Below are 18,403 nucleotides of genomic sequence, written 5' to 3'. Positions count from 1 at the left end.
GCGGCTGGGGCTGAAAGTCATTGCCTTCTCACAAGTGGTGAGGCAGCTCACGTGCAGTGAGTCTGGGGGGCCTCAGCCAAGTTCCTAGTGGACAAATCTCTGCTTTGCAAAACCTGCCACTACAACTGGCCCCTTGACAGAAAACCACGGCCTGGCCTGTGCGTCTCAGCATGCCTGCGTGTTCCCGGCATCTTCCATGAGTGGGTCCTGGCGCACGGCACGTCTACACCTCTATAAGGGGTGCTTTGGGCACATTGCAGGGGCATGGCAGGGTTGTGTGTGGGCATCTCGTCTTCGTGGCATGAACGAATGTGTGTCGGTGCAGCTGAGCGGGGAGTCTGCATGGCCGGGGGGTACAGGTACAGGTGTGCATGTATGATCTGCACAGGCCCAAACACCCAGAACCGGGAGCTGATCTAATGGAGCTGATCGCGGCGGGTTCGCGAGCTGGCGGCGTCTGCGTCCATACGGGGCGGGGGCGCGGCGGGTTCGGGTGCCGGCGGTGTCTGGGTCCATACGGGGCGGGGGCGCGGCGGGTTCGGGTGCCGGCGGTGTCTGGGTCCATACGGGGCGGGGGCGTGGCGGGTTCGCGAACTGGCGGTGTCTGGGTCCATACGGGGCGGGGGCGTGGCGGGTTCGCGAACTGGCGGTGTCTGCGGCCATATGGGGCGGGGGCGCAGCGGGTTCGCGAGCCGGCGGTGTCTGCGGCCATACGGGGCGGGGGCGTGGCGGGTTCGCGAACTGGCGGTGTCTGCGGCCATATGGGGCGGGGGCGCAGCGGGTTCGGGTGCCGGCGGTGTCTGCGTCCATACGGGGCGGGGGCGCGGCGGGTTCGGGTGCCGGCGGTGTCTGGGTCCATACGGGGCGGGGGCGCGGCGGGTTCGGGTGCCGGCGGTGTCTGCGGCCATACGGGGCGGGGGCGCGGCGGGTTCGGGTGCCGGCGGTGTCTGCGGCCATACGGGGCGGGGGCGCGGCGGGTTCGGGTGCCGGCGGTGTCTGGGTCCATACGGGGCGGGGGCGCGGCGGGTTCGGGTGCCGGCGGTGTCTGGGTCCATACGGGGCGGGGGCGCGGCGGGTTCGCGAACTGGCGGTGTCTGGGTCCATACGGGGTGGGGGCGCGGCGGGTTCGGGTGCCGGCGGTGTCTGGGTCCATACGGGGCGGGGGCGCGGCAGGTTCGGGTGCCGGCGGTGTCTGGGTCCATACGGGGCGGGGGCGCGGCGGGTTCGGGTGCCGGCGGTGTCTGGGTCCATACGGGGCGGGGGCGCGGCGGGTTCGCGAACTGGCGGTGTCTGGGTCCATACGGGGTGGGGGCGCGGCGGGTTCGGGTGCCGGCGGTGTCTGGGTCCATACGGGGCGGGGGCGCGGCGGGTTCGCGAACTGGCGGTGTCTGGGTCCATACGGGGCGGGGGCGCGGCGGGTTCGGGTGCCGGCGGTGTCTGGGTCCATACGGGGCGGGGGCGCGGCGGGTTCGGGTGCCGGCGGTGTCTGCGGCCATACGGGGCGGGGGCGCGGCGGGTTCGGGTGCCGGCGGTGTCTGGGTCCATACGGGGCGGGGGCGCGGCGGGTTCGGGTGCCGGCGGTGTCTGGGTCCATACGGGGCGGGGGCGCAGCGGGTTCGGGTACCGGCGGTGTCTGGGTCCATACGGGGTGGGGGCGCGGCGGGTTCGGGTACCGGCGGTGTCTGGGTCCATACGGGGTGGGGGCGTGGCGGGTTCGCGAACTGGCGGTGTCTGGGTCCATACGGGGCGGGGGCGCGGCGGGTTCGGGTGCCGGCGGTGTCTGGGTCCATAAGGGGGCGGGGGCGCGGCGGGTTCGGGTGCCGGCGGTGTCTGGGTCCATACGGGGCGGGGGCGCGGCGGGTTCGCGAGCTGGCGGCGTCTGCGTCCATACGGGGGCGGGGGCGCGGCGGGTTCGTGTGACGTTTGTATGGGCACGGCCTGGCTATGTCTGGACGGGTGGGGGCCCGGGGGTGTCTGGGTTGGTGTCTCTGTGTGTGTCGCGTGGATGCCGTGTCTGTGTCCAGGTGTGTCTTAGCCCCGCATGGCGCATGTCCCACGCTCGGTGAGGCTGTCGCGTCCCAGGGTAGCAGGAGCGGCGCTGACACACATTCCCCATTTGGCTAATTCAAGCAGCATCTTGTTGTTTGTGTTATTTATTTGTTTTATTTGCAGTGAAAGTGCGGCGCTGACGGCAAATGTCACTTCCACCATCTGCCGCGTCTGGCTGCCTGGCTGCCGCGAGCAGGAGGGAGGGAGCCAGGAGGGAACCTGGTTTCGAGTATGCGGCTTGTGTCCCTGCGGAAGGGGCTCCAAGCAGGCGAAAAGACTGACGTCTCATCAGGCAAACCTCCCTGGGGAAACCCCCCTTGGGGGAGACACAGGCAGGGTCAGCGCCCCGAACCTCGGCTCCGGGGACTAATCCGCGCAGGGTCTGAGAGACCTGGCTCCACCCCGCATCCGATCCAATGCGGGGCCTGAGAGACCTGGCTCCACCCCGCATCCGATCCAGTGCGGGGCCTGAGGGACCTCGCTCCACCTGGATCCGATCCAATGCGGGGCCTGAGAGACCTGGCTCCACCCCGCATCCGATCCAATGCGGGGCCTGAGGGACCTGGCTCCACCCCGCATCCGATCCAATGCGGGGCCTGAGGGATCTCGTTCCACCCCGCATCCGATCCAATGCGGGGCCTGAGGGACCTCGTTCCACCCCGCATCCGATCCAGTGCGGGGCCTGAGGGACCTGGCTCCACCTGGATCCGATCCAATGCGGGGCCTGAGGGACCTGGCTCCACCCCGCATCCGATCCAACGTGGGGCCTGAGAGACCTGGCTCCATCCCGCATCCGATCCAATGCGGGGCCTGAGGGACCTCGTTCCACCCCGCATCCGATCCAATGCGGGGCCTGAGGGACCTCGTTCCACCCCGCATCCGATCCAGTGCGGGGCCTGAGGGACCTGGCTCCACCTGGATCCGATCCAACGTGGGGCCTGAGGGACCTGGCTCCACCCCGCATCCGATCCAATGCGGGGCCTGAGGGACCTCATTCCACCCCGCATCCGATCCAATGCGGGGCCTGAGGGACCTCGTTCCACCCCGCATCCGATCCAGTGCGGGGCCTGAGGGACCTCGTTCCACCCCACATCCAATCCAATGCGGGGCCTGAGGGACCTGGCTCCACCCCGCATCCGATCCAATGCGGGGCCTGTGGGACCTCCCCTGACCCAAACACCCAGAACCGGGAGCTGATCTAATGCATGAACCGAGCAAGCTCACCTGGCCCAAACACCCTTGCCGCCTTGGATTCCTGGGGTCCCCAGCACCCCTCAACAGGCTCCTGCCAGCACAATCCCTAGCCCACGGGCCCCCCAACCGGCCAGCCAGCCCCGTGCAGGCTCTGACACAGAGCCATCGCCTTGCGTGGGGGGCAGCGAGGGGCCAGGGCAATTTACAAAGCACGGCCTAATTTGCGACCAGCAGTGGCTGGGACGACACCATGAATTCAGCCCCTTAGCCACTATGGAGGCAGCTGATGCTAATAGTTTGTGGTGGGGACAGAGGCTTCCTTGTCTGCCTGATTTATGGACCAGCTTCGGGCCCCAAGCCGGGGCGTGCGCAGACCCAGCCCTGCTGGGACCAACATAAAGAACCCAGGCCAAGCCTCGAAACCGGGGCTGGCGCTGGCACTGCAGAGCTCGGCCCATCAATGAAGCAGGCGTTCGCTCCCTGGAGCCCCGAGGTCCCCCCGGCCCGCTCTCCGCCTCCTCTCGGGCTTCCAGGGTCCCCAGGGGAGCCTGAGGCTTGGAGGCCTTTGGGGTGAGACTGTTTTAATGGGGGAATTTACAGCCCTGCTTATTCCCGGGAGGCAGGGAGCCGAGTGGGACAGATGGCAAGTGCCCCCCCACTGCCCCTCAACCCTTCCTGCTGACCCGGGTTTGCGAGCTCCTGAGCCGTCTGGGGTCTGAGTGCAGGAAGGGGCTCTGTGACCCAGGTCTCTTCCCTCGTGTCACCACCTCTCCCCGCCCCCCCGCCCCATTCACAGTAGGGGTGCACAGGTATTGGGTGCTGCCGGGAGGCACCAGCCCCATGGCATGTCACCTGGACGGGCCGGTTTGTTCAGAGGGAAATGGCCGCTATGCGGCATCACTGCAGCGTGGCTCTGGGCACTGCAGCCGCCCACGCAGGAAACCGGAGCTGGCTGGGGATGGTTCTTCTCCAGGGGAACACGCTGGGGACGAGACGCGGTGCACGGGGCAGTGGAGACACCGGAAAGGGGGAGCACAGATCTGGCTCGTGCTCCCAGGCCAGCTCTCCCCTGCTGTCTGCGCTGGCAGTCAGGGAATGTCCTCGCCACATGTCACACATGCTGGCGCCCCGTCCCCAGCACATAGCAAAGCCATGGGCCCCTAGGACGCAGCCCCAGAGCTGGCACGATGCCCATGCTGGAGGCACTGAACAGCAACAGCAGGGACAGAACTCCACTTCTCCTGCTGCTGCAGATAACAGAGAATCGCTGCTATTGGCAGTATAGGGCCTATGACACAGAGCAGAACAGTTCCAACAGAGTGCAGTCACACACAGAGTCTGGCTAGTCCAGTCCAGTATCCTGTCTGATAGCAGCCCGCATCGGACACCCCAAGAAATCCCACAATGGCCAATTATGGAATAACCTGCCCCGGGGGGGTTTCATCCCAGGCCCGGAGGCGGGAGGGTGGCTGATGTCCAGAAGCAGCAGGAGTTACATCCCCTTCCCTTGCCCCCTCAATGTAACTGGGCGTTCTCCTTGTTGATGCCAAGGCCTGCTCCCCTGGGATCCTGCAAAGCTCTTGGCCTCAGGGCTCTCTTGTGGCAGTGAGTTCCACAGGCCAGACATGTGCTGGGTGAGAACAGACGTTCCAGCCTCTCCTGCCCAAGGGCCACTGGCCAGCTTTAACGCATTTCACTGCACAGCCCCAGGAGCGTAGGACTGCATCAGCACCCCCAATTTACAGCTGGGGGGACCGCGGCATGGAGCAGGGCAGTAGCCAGGCTGGACCCAGGAACCCCCGATTTCCCCATCCTGCGGTCACCCTTTCTGCACCGGGCCAGCCACGACGCCAGCGGGCAGGAGCAGACGAGGGGCTGAACGGAGCCAGACAGCGCGGGGCCCAGTCCAGGGAGGAGACAGCCACACAGCCCGGGGACCGGGGAGACGCAGCTGAGGGCATCCCGAGGCAGCGGGGGAGGGAGAGGACGGGGCTCCAGGCATCACCCCTCAGCTCAGCCAAGCCAGGTGCCCATCAGTCTTTCAGGGCCCAAGCCTGTGCCCAGCTCCCCCCACTGGCCGTGCTGAGGGTGCTCAGCCGCTGGCAGGGTCGGGCCCCAGCACTGAGCCCCGCCTGACGGGGATCCAGCCCACAGGGCCAGGACGGTCGTGGGGGAGGGAGTGCCATGGCCTGGTGGGGTGCTGGGGATGGCGTGTGGGGCCAGGTCCCTGGAACAGTCTGGGGAGGTCCCACGGCCTGTTGTAGTGCTGGGGACGGGGTGCGGGGACAGGACCCCAGGACGGTCCGGGACGGGGTGGGGTCCCATGGCCTGGTGAGGTGCTGGGGATGGCGTGTGGGGCCAGGACCCTGGGACAGTCTGGGGGGGTCCCACGGTCTGTCGGCGCGCTGGGGATGGTGCACAGGGACAGGACCCCAGGACGGTCTGGGGCCGGGGGGTCCCATGGCCTGGCGCAGGGCACGGCGCACGGGGTCCGCTCACCTGTCGATGATGACGGGGTCGGAGGGTGTCTCGTTGCGGTTCCCGCAGCTCTTCTTGTCACAGCAGCGGCTGGGCCGGGGCGAGGGGGAGAGAAGTCGGGGTGAGTGGGGGAGGAGAACCTGCACCCCCAGGGCCTGGCGCCCCTCCCACCCCCAGGGACGGCTGATGGGGGCAGGGGGGCAGGCTAGGAGCTCCCCATCCCCTTGCCTGTCCCATCTCCGTACCTCTCCCCCTCCCCCCGTTCTTCCCCCGCCCCTCCCCGCCATTCTGCCCCCCGCTTCTCCAATCCCCTTCCCCGACACCCCTCACGAATGCCCCCACCACCACCAGAGCCAGGCCCGCAGCACACAGGCTCAGGCTCTGCCCCATGGAGGGAGCAGAGCCAGGACTGTGGGGAGCCTGTATGGGGCAGCACCCAGACTCCAAGACCCCTGTGGGAGGCCCCAGAGAGCTGGGGGGTGCCCTGGGGGCCAGGAGCACTGTTCCCAGGGTGGAAGAAGGTGTCTTGGTCCCCGCACAGCTCTGGGGGTGCTCTGGGGCCCTGCTGTGAGCCTGGGTGACCCGCGCCCCTTCCCAGCCTGGGGGCAAAGCACCAATCAAGAGGCTCGTCTGCTGGGGGCGCTCAGAGCCCCGGGTCCCCCTGCGCCCCTCTAGCTACACACCCCGAGCGCTGGGTAAGTGGGGGGGGTCATTGGTGCCCCCTCGCTGCCAGCCAGGTGGGTTTGAACCGCTGGCCCTGCAGGGAGAGGCTCTGCCCCCCATCCCCAGCCCGGCCCCCAGTCGCAGCTGGAGCCATGGTCAGGGCTGGCTGAGGACGGGAGCTGCGGCCTGGCCCCTGGGTCTCCAGGCACCGAAAACAGGGCTGGGATGGAGACGAGGGATAAACAACCCAGCGGGAGGCCGCCCCTATTCCCTGAGCCCCGAGATCATTAGTGAGGTTCCTGGAGATCAATTAGCTGGGAAAGCCGGCGCTGACACAGCCGCTAATTCCCACAAACACCGAGCACGAGTGTCATAAACAAGGCAGCTCTAATGGGGCACCAGGGACCACGCGGAGACGCAGCTGGGGGAGAGACGCTCCCGGCCCCGCGGGCTCGCTGCCCCCCAACCCCACCCGCGTGCAGCCGGCCGGGAGACACGGGCCTCCAGTGCCCCAGGGCGGTGCTCCGGGCGGGCCAGCTCGGCTCTGTCAGCCTGCCAGGCACAGACGCCCCCCAGTTGCCCCCTGCCTCCCACCAACGCACCTGTGACGAAGTGGGACTGTTCTTAATGTTTCCTCTTAATAGTGTGGGGGTGCCTCAGTTTCCCCTAGGCAGTTCTTAAGTATCTAGGGGGTGGGGTAAGGGTGTATGATCCTTGCAGAGCCCTAGAGGGCAGGTATGTGCAGGGGTCTGGACACAGAGAATGGCCAACACCCTGTTTCCTGGCCACTGATGGCCTGGGCCCTTCCCCTCTGCAAGGTGAGAGCTAAAGGGTTGGAGAACAAAGGAATCAGGTGACTTCCTGGCCCGGGAAAGGGACAAAGCCCAGAGGAGGAGGGGCTGGAGGGAGTTTCAGTTTGAGGCCGGCTGGGACATGGAGTGAAGGGCAGACATGGTGGTCTGGCTCACTGCCCCCCAAACTGGACCCAGCTGAGGGGTCCTGTTCTCTGCACCTGCAAGCTCTGGTTTAGACCATGTTCCTGTTGTCTAATAAACCTTCTGTTTTACTGGCTGGCTGAGAGTCACGTCTGACTGCGAAGTTGGGGGGCAGGACCCTCTGGCTTCCCCAGGACCCTGCCTGAGCGGACTCGCTGTAGGAAGCACACGGAGGGGCAGAGGAGGCTGAATGCTCCGAGGTCAGGCCCAGGAAGGTGGAGCCGGGGGAGCTGTGTGTCCTGCAGACAGGCTGCTCCCCGAGAGGAGACTGCCCCAGAGTCCGGCCTGGCTCGGTAAGGAGCCATTCCGGAGCCTCGCCCGGGGACTCCGTGACAGCGCCCAACAACCCAGCCCCGGCTCTGCCTCCACCGCCCTCGGCAGGTGCCCTGCGTTCCCGCCCCGCCCGGGGCGCCCCCGGGGGCACCGCGGTGGGAACGCTGAGCCGGAGAGAGGAGGGCGGCTGCGGCCAGTGCGCCGGGCCCCGGCAGAACGGGCTGGCAGTGCCCCCCACCGGCGGCCTGCGCAGTGCGTGCTGGGCCCGCAGGCCGGCTCCTGCGGCCGCGCGAGTGGCTGGACGGGGGCCGTGCGGGGCCGTGGCCCCTGCGCACTCTCGCTGCCCCGCCGGCCCCGCGGCAGAGCCCGGCACCTACCTGCACATGATCTCGTGGGTCAGCAGCACGCGGCACATCTCGGGGTTTTTGTCCTGCCCCTCGTAGATGATGGCCTGGCGGGAGAGAGCGCCGGGTGAGGGGCTCTGCCAGCGCGCAGCCCGTGGGGTCTCTGATCGCAACGGGCACCGGCTGGGGGGCGGCTCGGACCCGGCACCAAGCCTCTCACAGCCCCCGCGGGAAGGGAGCAGACCGGGAGCTGCCCGGCCGGCGGGCCGCGGGGAAGGACACGGGTGCTGCGGGGGAAGCCCTGGGGGCAGAAGAAGGCCCGAGATGCAGGCCCGGCGGGGGCTGGGTGGCACCTCAGCGGCACAGGATTTACTGGGAGGGGTGGGGGGTGACCCGGTCTGAACCCCCAGCCCCCAGCCCGGACCAAGCCTCCCCCTGCACTGTCCCCAGCTGGCAGCGTTACCTGCTTGGACATGGAGTCGATGAGCCGCACGTAGAGATCCTGCTCCGTCCGCAGCCCTGCGCGGGGGAGAGGAGACATTCTCACCTGGCCACTGATCCCTCACTCCCGACCCGCAGCCCCCCGTTATCCCAGCCCTGGGCTCCCCCCAACCCACAGCTCTGCCGGTGCCCCTCACTCCCGACCCGCAGCCCCCGCATACTCCAGGACCCCCCCAGGCGATGCTATTTCCCCTGTAGTTCTAGGCCACTGTCCGGGGAGTTCAGCAGCTGAGAACGTGCAGCTCGGCACATCGATGGGGAGGCAGGAGACCCATCCGGCCCCTCTGGAGGCAGGGCACACAGGAGAGGGGGATGGGACCGCAGGCGCTGGGCTGCGGCAGGGAGTCAGTCCTGGGTGCCATTCATGGTGCTGAGGCCCCGGCCCCAAAACTTCCTGATCCCACAGCCTCCTGCCCTCCAGCCCCCTAGCCCCCTGGGCCCCTAGCCCCTGCTCCCAAGCCCCCTGACCCCCAGCCCCTGGCCCCACAGCCCCCCTGCTCTGTAGCCCCCATCCCCCATAGTCCCCTAGCCCCATAACCCCTGCCCCCCACCCCTCTGCTCCCCGGACTCCTGACCCCCAGCCCCATAACCCCTGCCACCGGCCCCCTGCCCCCGCAGCCCCCCTGCTCTGTAGCCCCCATCCCCCCATCCCCCATAGTCCCCTGGCCCCATAATCCCTGCCCCCCTGCAAAGCAGCCCCTGTCTCCCAGGCCCCCGGGCCCACAGCCCCCCTGCCCCGTAGCCCCCGGCCCCGCAGCCCCCCTTCCCTGTAGCCCCCGGCCCTGCAGCCCCCCTGCTCTGTAGCCCCCATCCCCCATAGTCCCCTGGCCCCATAATCCCTGCCCCCCGCCCCCCTGCAACGCAGCCCCTGTCTCCCAGGCCCCCGCCCCGCAGCCCCCCGGCCCCGCAGCCCCCCAGCCCCTACCATTGCTGTACAGCAGTTGCAGGCGGTAGTGGATGCCGTTGTTGGTTTTCTCACCGTTCTGCTCCTGGGGAGGGAGACAGCAGGTCGACGTTGGCCGTTCGCAGGGAGCCGAGCCCTTGGCCCTGCCCCTCCTCCGGGGTACCTGGGACACGGCTATCTGCCCCCCCCTCCAGCCCCCGCCCCCGCCCGAGCTGGCGTGGCCTCCACCACGCAGGCGGACGGGGTGGGATGGGCTGAGGATCTGCCGGCTGCACAGGGTCCCCCGCCCGTGATGTGAGTCTGGGGGGGGTCTCGGCCCCCTTGGGGGATTGGTCTGAGCGGGAGGCTGGGGCTGGACTCCCCACTCATTCTATCCCCCCCCTCACTTGCTCACTCTCCCCACCCTTATGCGTTCGCTCATTTTCACTGGGCTGGCTCAGGGGGTTGGGGTGCGTGGGGGGGTGAAGGCTCCGGCTGGGGCTCAGGGGTGGGGCTGGAGATGAGGGGTGTGGAGTGCAGGAGGGGGCTCCGGGCTGAGGCAAGGAGTTGGGGTGTGGGGGGGTACAGGCTCTGGGCTGGGGGTGCAGGCTCTGGTGTGGGGCCAGGGATGAGCAATTTGCGGTGCAGGAGGGGGCTCCAGGCTGGGACCGAGGGATTTGGAGGGTGGGAGGTGGATCAGGGCTGGGCAGGGGGCTGGGGTGTGAGGGGATGGGGGGAGGGTAAGGGCTTCGGGCAGCGCTTACTTCAAGCTGCTCCCGAAAGCGGCGGCATGTCCCCCCTCCGGCACCTATGCAGAAGCACGGCCAGGCGGCTCTGCACGCTGCCCTGTTCGCAGGCGCCGCCCCCACAGCTCCCATTGGCCATGGTTCCTGGCCAATGGGCGCTGCAGAGCCGGCGCTTGGGGAGGGGCAGCGCATGGAGCCCACTGGCTGCCCCTAGGCCTAGGAGCCGGAGGGGGACATGCCACTGCTTCCGGGAGCCGCGCAGAGCTAGGGCAGGCAGGGAGCTGCCTTAGACTCGCTGCACCGCCAGCTGGACTTCTTACGGCCTGGTCAGCAGTGCTGCCCGCAGCCGCTGGGGTCCCCTTTCGACCAGGCGTTCAGGTCGAAAACCAGACACCTGGCAACCCCAACGGGGGTGGGGTAGGCCATGGGGTGGGGGTGCGGCATAGGGCGGAGGCGGGGCTGACCATGGGACAGGAGCGGGGCCAGGGTGGGGACAGGGCTGGCCATGGGGAGGGGGCGGGGGCAACGCTGGCCACAAGGAGGGGGCAGGGCGGGCTCTCACCCTGTCCTTCTCCACGAAGTCGATGAAGGAGGTGCGCTCGATCTCCACGGGCTGCCCCTGCCGGTCGTACATGGCCAGCACGAAGTGGAAGAAGTTGGATTTCCGCAGGTTGGAGGGCGGCTGCTTCTCGAAATGGGCGCGGGCCAGGCCCACCCCACTGCAAGGGAGAGCGCAGGGTGCTGAGTGCCAGATGCCCGCCGGGCCCCCCCAGCCGTGCCCACCCCTCGCTCCCAGCGCCCGGTGTCCCTGTCGCGGGCTCCACCAGCCTCCCCCGCCCGGCTCCCCCCGGGACCCCTGGGCTCCCCCTCGCAGGCCCTGCCTGCTCAGACCCCCTCCCCCTCGCTGCCCCCCAGCTCCCTGCACTGCCCCTCACAGGCCCCACCCGGTCCAACCCTGTCCCCCTGGCTGCCCCACAGCTCCCTGCTCTGCCTTGGCCCAACGCCGGCTGCAGAGAAACACCCTGGCCGGCCCCCTCCCCAGGGCGTCCAGGCACCTCGCTGCCGGCGGTGGATACGTTACAGCTGGAGCGACACTACTCCCAGACACCCACAGTCCTAGCGAGTGGGTCTCCCCGCCCGCTGGGCCCACCCTTCCTCTCCCGAGCACAGCCTGGGCTCCGTCGTCCGCCTCACCCCCCCCCGCGCGCCCATCGGGGCTACACAGACCCTGGCCACAAGGCGGGAGGTGCATGGGCTGCGTCTGCCCCATGCAGCACCTAGCGCGGCCGAGGCCTGACTTAACCAATGCGTGGCTGGTGAGTATGATGCAGCTGAGGCTGAGGCTCTGGTAGTGATAGAGGCTTCTCCCCCCACACCCACCACAGCTGCCCTGAGTGAACGGGCCCCCAGAGACCACCACAGCCCCCTGCCACGAGCCTGCATCCAGAACCAGGGTGGGAGAGAGCCCAGGAGAGCCCAGTGGCCATTGCTGAGGCATGTCGAAGAAGCCAGAACACATGGCTGAGCTCCCCCTGCCTGGCTAGACACGGTACATCCTGCCCCAAGGCCTGGCAGCCCTGGCTTTTCCAGCAGAGCACCAACCACCAGAGCACCCCAATATTCACCACTGGCATGTAATTAGGACATGTTTTGTACAAAGTCTGCCTTGTGAGGTGTCACTCTAAAAGTCTTGGTCTGCTAGACAGTCGTATCTCGTTGGACGGTATGCGCTACCGTTGTGTGTGAAGTTATGGAGTTTGGCTCTGTATGTGTTACTGGAATGTGTTGTGAGGCTGAAAACACCCACAAGCAGCCTTTCAGGTACAACCGTACAAAGGGCCAAACAACGTTAATGGCTCACTCGGGAAAGACACACAAGCACCAGGATTACCTCAGGAACTGTGTACAACAGAAACCTCTCAGAGACAGCGCTCCACAACGGGAACTGCTTGACCCAGGTCCCAGCAAAAGAGCTTCCAGCAAGTGGGGAGAAGATATAAAAAGGGGACAATGAGATCACGAGGGTACCTCACTCTCCCTACAACAACGCGCCTGAAAACACCTGAGGGGCAAGGACTGAACGGGGAGAATTGATGGTCCCAGGCTCGAGGGATGTGTAGCCTGTGTATGAAAACCTGAGAAACCCAAGCTGCAGAGCCAAGGCAGCTTGTGCCTTAGGAATCTGCCAGCCTGTTTATCACTCAGGGTGAGAATTTGCTAATTCATCTCCTATCGATGGAGTGTGTTATGCTCAGTTTGCGGTTTTGTTTATTTGCTAGGTAACCTGCTTTGATCTGTTTGCTATCACTTATAATCACCTAAAATCTATCCTTCTGTAGTTAATAAACTTATTTTCAGTTTTAATCCAAACCCGTGAGCTTTGACTGGAGTGCTTGGGGAAAATCTCTGCATGGTTACCACAAGTGTGCGTTGTTCTCTTCACACTGAGGGAGAGGCGGACCGGGTGTTAAACCCATATACTGGCCAGATTTGACCAGGGCAGGACAGTACTGCTCTGGGTCCTAGGCTGGGAAGCTGGTAGTTAGAGGGCCTGTGTGTAACTGCAGCTGGGTGTGTCCCCACCTGTGTGAAGCCTGGAGGGGTTCGGACATCGTCACAGCAGCCCAGGGTGAGAGGGAGCTCAGGCTGGTGGGTCAGAGGGCTCAGTGGTACCCCAGTTCCAGGTGGCACCCTGGGAACCCGTCACAGGAGTACCGAAGATGGGGCTGGGAGGGCACCGGAGTGGCTCTGTGGTAGCTGGTGCAGGGCATGTGGTCACCTGGTCATGGCACGGATGCCTTGGGCCAGGCAGACGTGGGTGCAGCTGGCAGCTGCTACAGCCCCTTGTCTCCTGCGTTCGGCCCCACGCAGCATCGGTGTGAAGACGGGGGTTTGGTCACAGCTCCCGACGGGAGGAACCACCAGAGCCCGGTCAGACCTGCCAGTATGTGGGGCGGGTACGCGGGGGCTGTAGCCCGGGGCCGGGCGAGGGGTGGGAGAGATGCAGGATTCCACCCCCGGAGGGTAAATGTCCAAGGCTCCCACCTGGCGAGGGACCCGAGAGAGCCGCAGGGCCATTGGGGCAGCCAGCCCGGGCACAGTGACCGGCCAAAAGACCCGCCAGGAAACCTGCAGACGTGACCAACCCCGGGGAGCTCCCTTAGGGTTCGGAAACCTGGAGCAGTGAGCTCCAAAGTCCCCATGGCCCAGACGCTGCCCAGCAAGCCAAAGGGCCTGGGGCAGGGCTGGAAGAGGGGGCTGCCCACGGCCCAGGGAAAGGGCCCCATGGCGCCAGAGCCGGTGGCATCCTGCGTCTCTCATTAGCTGCTTTTGAAAATGCCAATCCTTTCCTCGTCGTCACGGGACTGGGTCGTGGGGAGCTAAGTGCGGTCCACAGGTACCCCCATCCCCCCGGCTAGTCTAGGCTTGGCCACCCCCCAGCTCTGCCAGAGCCCCCCCATCGGGCCTGTTTTATCCCCTGCGTGCTGTTCTCTGGCCACGGGCACATGATCAAGGAGCATGACGTATTGGTGGGGTATCACCTTTTCTATTCAGTCCTGCCAGAGGCTCCCACCGACCCCCCCTGAGACCAGGGCCCCCGTCGCGCTGGCGCCGCCCAGACCCTCCCCTGAGATCAGGGCCCCCGTTGTGCCAGGGACTGCACAGACACCGCCCCCCCCCCTTTGAGATCGGGGGCCCTGTCACACTGGGCACTGCACAGACTCTCCCCCGAAATTGGGGCCCCCATCATGCCGGGCACTGCACAGACCCCTCCCCTGAGATTGCAGCTCTGCCAGTGCCCCCCTTCGAAATCACCAGCGACCGGCACAAAGGGGTTGGTTTGTGCCTAGATGCAGAGCAGCCCCCCCTTCCGCGGCATGGTTTGAGTAGAACATGGATCACGCCAATGGGCACTGGGAGGAGACGCCCCGTATTGCTTTGCTCCTGGGAGGGGCTTGGGTCCCTTGGTGTGAACTGCAGCCCCGGCCTTCCAGTCAGCCAGCCCTGGGGTACCAGAAGCTACGGAAACAACTGACCAATTTCACGCTGTTTACCAAGCCCCTGCCGGCACCATGACGCTTTCAGAAGCTGTTTAGCCACAACCACGTCTGCCCGTCAGACAACGCCTCACACCCCGGCAGATCCCAGAAGGCTTTGCAGCCTTTACACACACACGAATCACTTCACCTACCACCAAAATGCAGCCACCTCTGAAACAGGGCGCGGCAGCTGTTTAACAGCACCCAGCACTGCTACACAACAGCTTAGGGCAGGGAGTGGAGATTTGTCTAGCCAACAGATTGCAGAGGGGCCTCTGCTCCAGTCCCTCCCGTCGGCATGCACAGGGGTCGGCGTGGACTACCTGCACGAATGGGGGGAACCCACAGTGCTGACAAGCCCGAGTGTTCAAAAATCACCAGCCGGGCACCAAAACTCCCTGCCGGTTTTTTCTGCCTTCCGGTTTCGGAGGCTGGAGGTCGTGCTGGGGTCACACGGCCAGGGCTTTTCTCTGCCACGCTGAGAGCTAGGAAAACAGAAGCTGGGTTCCCTTGTAACCCTGCCGCCGAGAGCAGGAGCTCCGAGCAAACCCCCAAACAGTGCCAGATCCACGACAAACCCCTGTCCGCTGCATTCGCCCCTTGCCAGGGGTACCCACGTGGTCTGCATCTGAGCCGGCTCTGCCAGGGGGTGCCAACCCACCAGGACTGGCCGGGAGTCTCCAGGGATGAAAGAGTCGTCTTTAGTTAAAGATGATGTCACGTGAGGAAACCCCAAGGGATATGTCCAACCACAACTGCCCCCCCCCCCCAGGCTGCCCCACTACGGCGATCCCGCGGGCCCACGTCATACGCAGCGGGGCAGACGCTGCCCTCAGGTACCCGGGCGAGGGCTGGAGCCACGGCAGCGCTCTCGATTCTCTGGGTGTGCCTGAGAGCAGGATCTGGCCCTGGATCTAGGCCTGCGGCGCACACAGCGGATCGGGGGGACGATGCCGAGGGAAATATAGATCAGGAATAATTCCTCACGTCCCGTGATCAAAGAGCGGGCGCCCGCCGGCTGTGACCGAGTCCAGCTGTCCCAGCTGGCCGGGGAGTTACTCCGTGTGCTTTCTTGGCCCCGTCTCCCATTCGGGGATGGGGACAGGGCCGCGAGGCAGGGCGGTTTCACGTCCTGCTTTGCCCACGTCTCCCAGTGCCGGAGCCGACTCGGAGCCCGAGTGACGGAGCCGTAACTGTCCCGTATGGTGCACGGGCCGGGGGGGTTGTTCGTTTAAAGACGCAGCCTGAGGAGACCCCTGTGCAGCTGGCTCTGGAGAGACCCCCCCCCCGCCCTGTCTCTGCCCCAAAGAGCAGCCCCGCCCCAGATAACTCAGCACACAAAGGTCCAGAGCCCCCCCGGCCCCTCTGAGCGGCTGCCTGCTGGGCCCTGCCCTCCTGAACCCACCTCTCCGCTGCAATCCGTGCAGCCCCCGGGAGGGTGGGCGTGGGGCAAACTCCCCCTGCCCCACACAGCTAGGACAGGACTGTCGGAGAGCCCTGGCCCCCACTCCAGCCCCCTGGCCGCCCCGCAGGGAGCCGGCAATTCAGCCTCGGCTGGGCCTGTGTGTGCAGAGACCCGGGATGCCCTGGCCCAGGCACCCCGGCCTGGCCCCTCTGCCGACAGCAGGGAGCTCCCTGGGCGTCTCCGGGGCAGTGGCGCCTGCTCTCCCTGGGGGCCGTGTCCTGCTGCCCCGCCCGGTGCCGCGTTTGCTGGTTCGAGTCCGGGAGTCGCTCCTGGCTAACGGCTGCTGGGCGAGCCCACGTGCCATGAGTTCGGGGGTCTCAGCCTCGCTCCGCGCAGGGCCAGGGTCCACCACGCCAGCACCGGACCCTGCCTTGGCAGCCTGGACGGGGCGGCTACCGGAACTCCCCTCACGCCCAGAGCGGGGCCGGGGGGCAGCCGGACCAGCCGTCACCCAGGCTGAGGGGGGGGAACGGGACTACGAGGGGGCGCCAGGCTCCAGGCACGTCTGCCCAGCGCCTGGTGCCAGCCCCGCGCACCCACAGCACAGACGATAAACCACTGCCCCCTGTTGGCCCTTCTGCGAAGTGCACCGGGAAGTCTCCCCTGCCTTGACCCTTCAGTGCTTGCCCGAGGCCGGATCCCGGCTGACACCCCGGCAAGCCCCCCGGGGCAGGGGCCTGCCAGGCTGTACCCGGGTGAGGGTATCGCTCCTCCAGGGCAGAGCCCACTGTCCACAGAGCCTAGATGCCCCGGTGACTGGACGGACAGACAGACAGGGTGTGGGGAGCCTTCAGGGCCCTGGGTGCGAGGGTGCCCAGCTCCCTGCAGGATGGGCTAGTGCCCCCTGTGACCCGTCTCTCCATAGCCGAGGGGCTGAGCCTGTCCCTTGGACACCAGTGAGAGTTTGCCATTGATGTCAATGGGGCAGCCCCAGGGCTCCCCCTCTGCAGCCAGCCCCAGCTCCCCAGAGAGAATGCGCCCCGCCCCACCTGCTGACATCTCTGGGTCAGGTCACCACATGGAACCGAATCAGGTGGCTTAGACCTATCAGAAAATCACCGCACACTTTGCAGAAATCCAGGGGGGGCTGAGAGTCGGGAGTGAGGGGCACTGGCAGAGCTGGGAGGGGATCCCAGGACTAGGCTAGCAGGGGGCTGTGGGTGAGGGGCACCAGCAGAGCTGGGGGGCAGGGCCGGGCTAGCAGGTGGCTGTGGATCAGGAGTGAGGGGCACCAGCGGAGTGTGGGGGGAGGGCCGGGCTAGCAGGGGCTGTGAGTCGGGAGTGAGGGGCACTGGCAGAGCCAGGGGGGGATCCCAGGACTAGGCTAGCAGGGGGCAATAGGTCGGGAGTGAGGGGCACTGGCTGGGCTGCGTGTGGGGAGCTTGCACAACTCACCCCTGACTCTAGCCAGCGTTAACCAACCCCTCACTTTCACAACATTCAATTCCCGGCCCCCCCGGCCCCGATGGATCCCGGCCCTGCCCCCGCGCGCACAGGCAGGGGAGGAAGCAGCCCGTAGCCCTTTGCAGCAGGACTGTGGCTGTCCTGGCCCCCCTGCAGGTGGGGGAGCTAGAGAACCAGTGAGTGTACCCCTAAACATCCATGTTGGGGTTCTCATGCAGCACAGCCAGCCCCAGCCCAGAACCCCCAGCCTAGGGACCCCTCTGACTCCCCACCCATCAACCCCCATTCATCTGGAGGAGCCCCATCTCCGGACAGTCCATCAGGTCACAGCTCCCCGTCCCACACCTTGGCTGGGTCCGTGTCCTCCGTCTGGGCACTTCCTGAAACATCCACACCACCACCTGACGCTGCCACAATGCACATGGCTGTTGTGTGCCCACCTGCCTCCACCGGAGGGGATCAGAGTGGCTGGCTGCGTGTCATGGACCCTATACTGTTAACGGAGATTCTCCGGCAGCTCAGGTGCCTCTGAAAGCTGGAGGAGCCCAGTCCTACTCCAGCTGCTGCCATCTGGTTCCAGGCAGCCTTGGCGAGCAGAGAAGTCAGAGCTGCACGGCTACAGGTTGTCACAAGGGCCTTGCCCCTAAGGGCAGAGCCCCCCACACAGCTGAACCCCATCCTCAGACTGGCTGCCTGTAACGAGGAGGTTACACCCAACCCTCAAAGAGACGGTGCGGAGCTGCAGCCCGGGAACCAGCTCTCTGCCAGCCAGACCCACTGACAAAAGCTGTGCATGAATCAAAATGTTTTGTGATTTAAAAAAAAATCAAACCCGTCCCCCGTCCCCAGCCTCTCTCTGCCTGCTTGGGGTCACCTCTCCAAGCCTCCCCACAACCAGGCAGGGCAGAAACGGACTCTGCACGTGAATTTAAGCCTTCCTCTAAACCCATCACTTGACTCCAGGGGCTCTGAGAGACACACCAAATACCACGAGACTTGCGATGCAATCCGTGATGTACCAGATCACAGAAACATCTGAGCAAGGACACGCAGGTCCCAAATCGCTAACCCCCCTCCCCCCAAACACTCCCACACGCTGCTATTCCAGCCCCGGGCTCCCCCCACACCACGCTGCAGCCACCGCCCTCCCGCCCCCGGACCCCAGAATCAGAGCTATTCTGGGGCTGCCCCCCACAGACCCGCCCTCGCCCTCCCAAGAGGAATCGCCACTTTCTGGACTCTTTCATCGTATATCTAAAAAGAAGGCACCGTCATGTCCCCAAGGAGGCCTCCTGCACCAGCGGCTTTCCCACGCCCCGTTTCATCGAGCCCCTGGCTTGGGCCCTTGGGCCCTGGCCAGCTGGGCTT

General features: G+C 66.2%; 1 protein-coding gene across 2 annotated transcripts in view; it reads right to left on the bottom strand.

Moving 5' to 3' along the window:
* The window catches only part of EBF4 (EBF family member 4), a 96,617-nt gene that overhangs the window by 66,293 nt on the left and 11,921 nt on the right, over window positions 1–18,403 (bottom strand). For both annotated transcript variants that reach the window (XM_074951985.1, XM_074951986.1), the window contains 5 exons: window positions 10,689–10,845; window positions 9,423–9,486; window positions 8,460–8,515; window positions 8,030–8,103; window positions 5,743–5,811 (listed from right to left, as the gene is read on the bottom strand). In XM_074951985.1, the coding sequence (XP_074808086.1) occupies window positions 5,743–5,811; window positions 8,030–8,103; window positions 8,460–8,515; window positions 9,423–9,486; window positions 10,689–10,845 (420 nt within the window). The remainder of the gene's footprint in view (window positions 1–5,742; window positions 5,812–8,029; window positions 8,104–8,459; window positions 8,516–9,422; window positions 9,487–10,688; window positions 10,846–18,403) is intronic.

The sequence above is a fragment of the Natator depressus genome, chromosome 4 (genome assembly GCF_965152275.1).
Source record: "Natator depressus isolate rNatDep1 chromosome 4, rNatDep2.hap1, whole genome shotgun sequence".
Lineage (NCBI taxonomy): Eukaryota > Metazoa > Chordata > Testudines > Cheloniidae > Natator > Natator depressus.
Note: the sequence above shows the minus strand (reverse complement) of the source record. Positions and strands in the feature narration are given on the sequence as shown.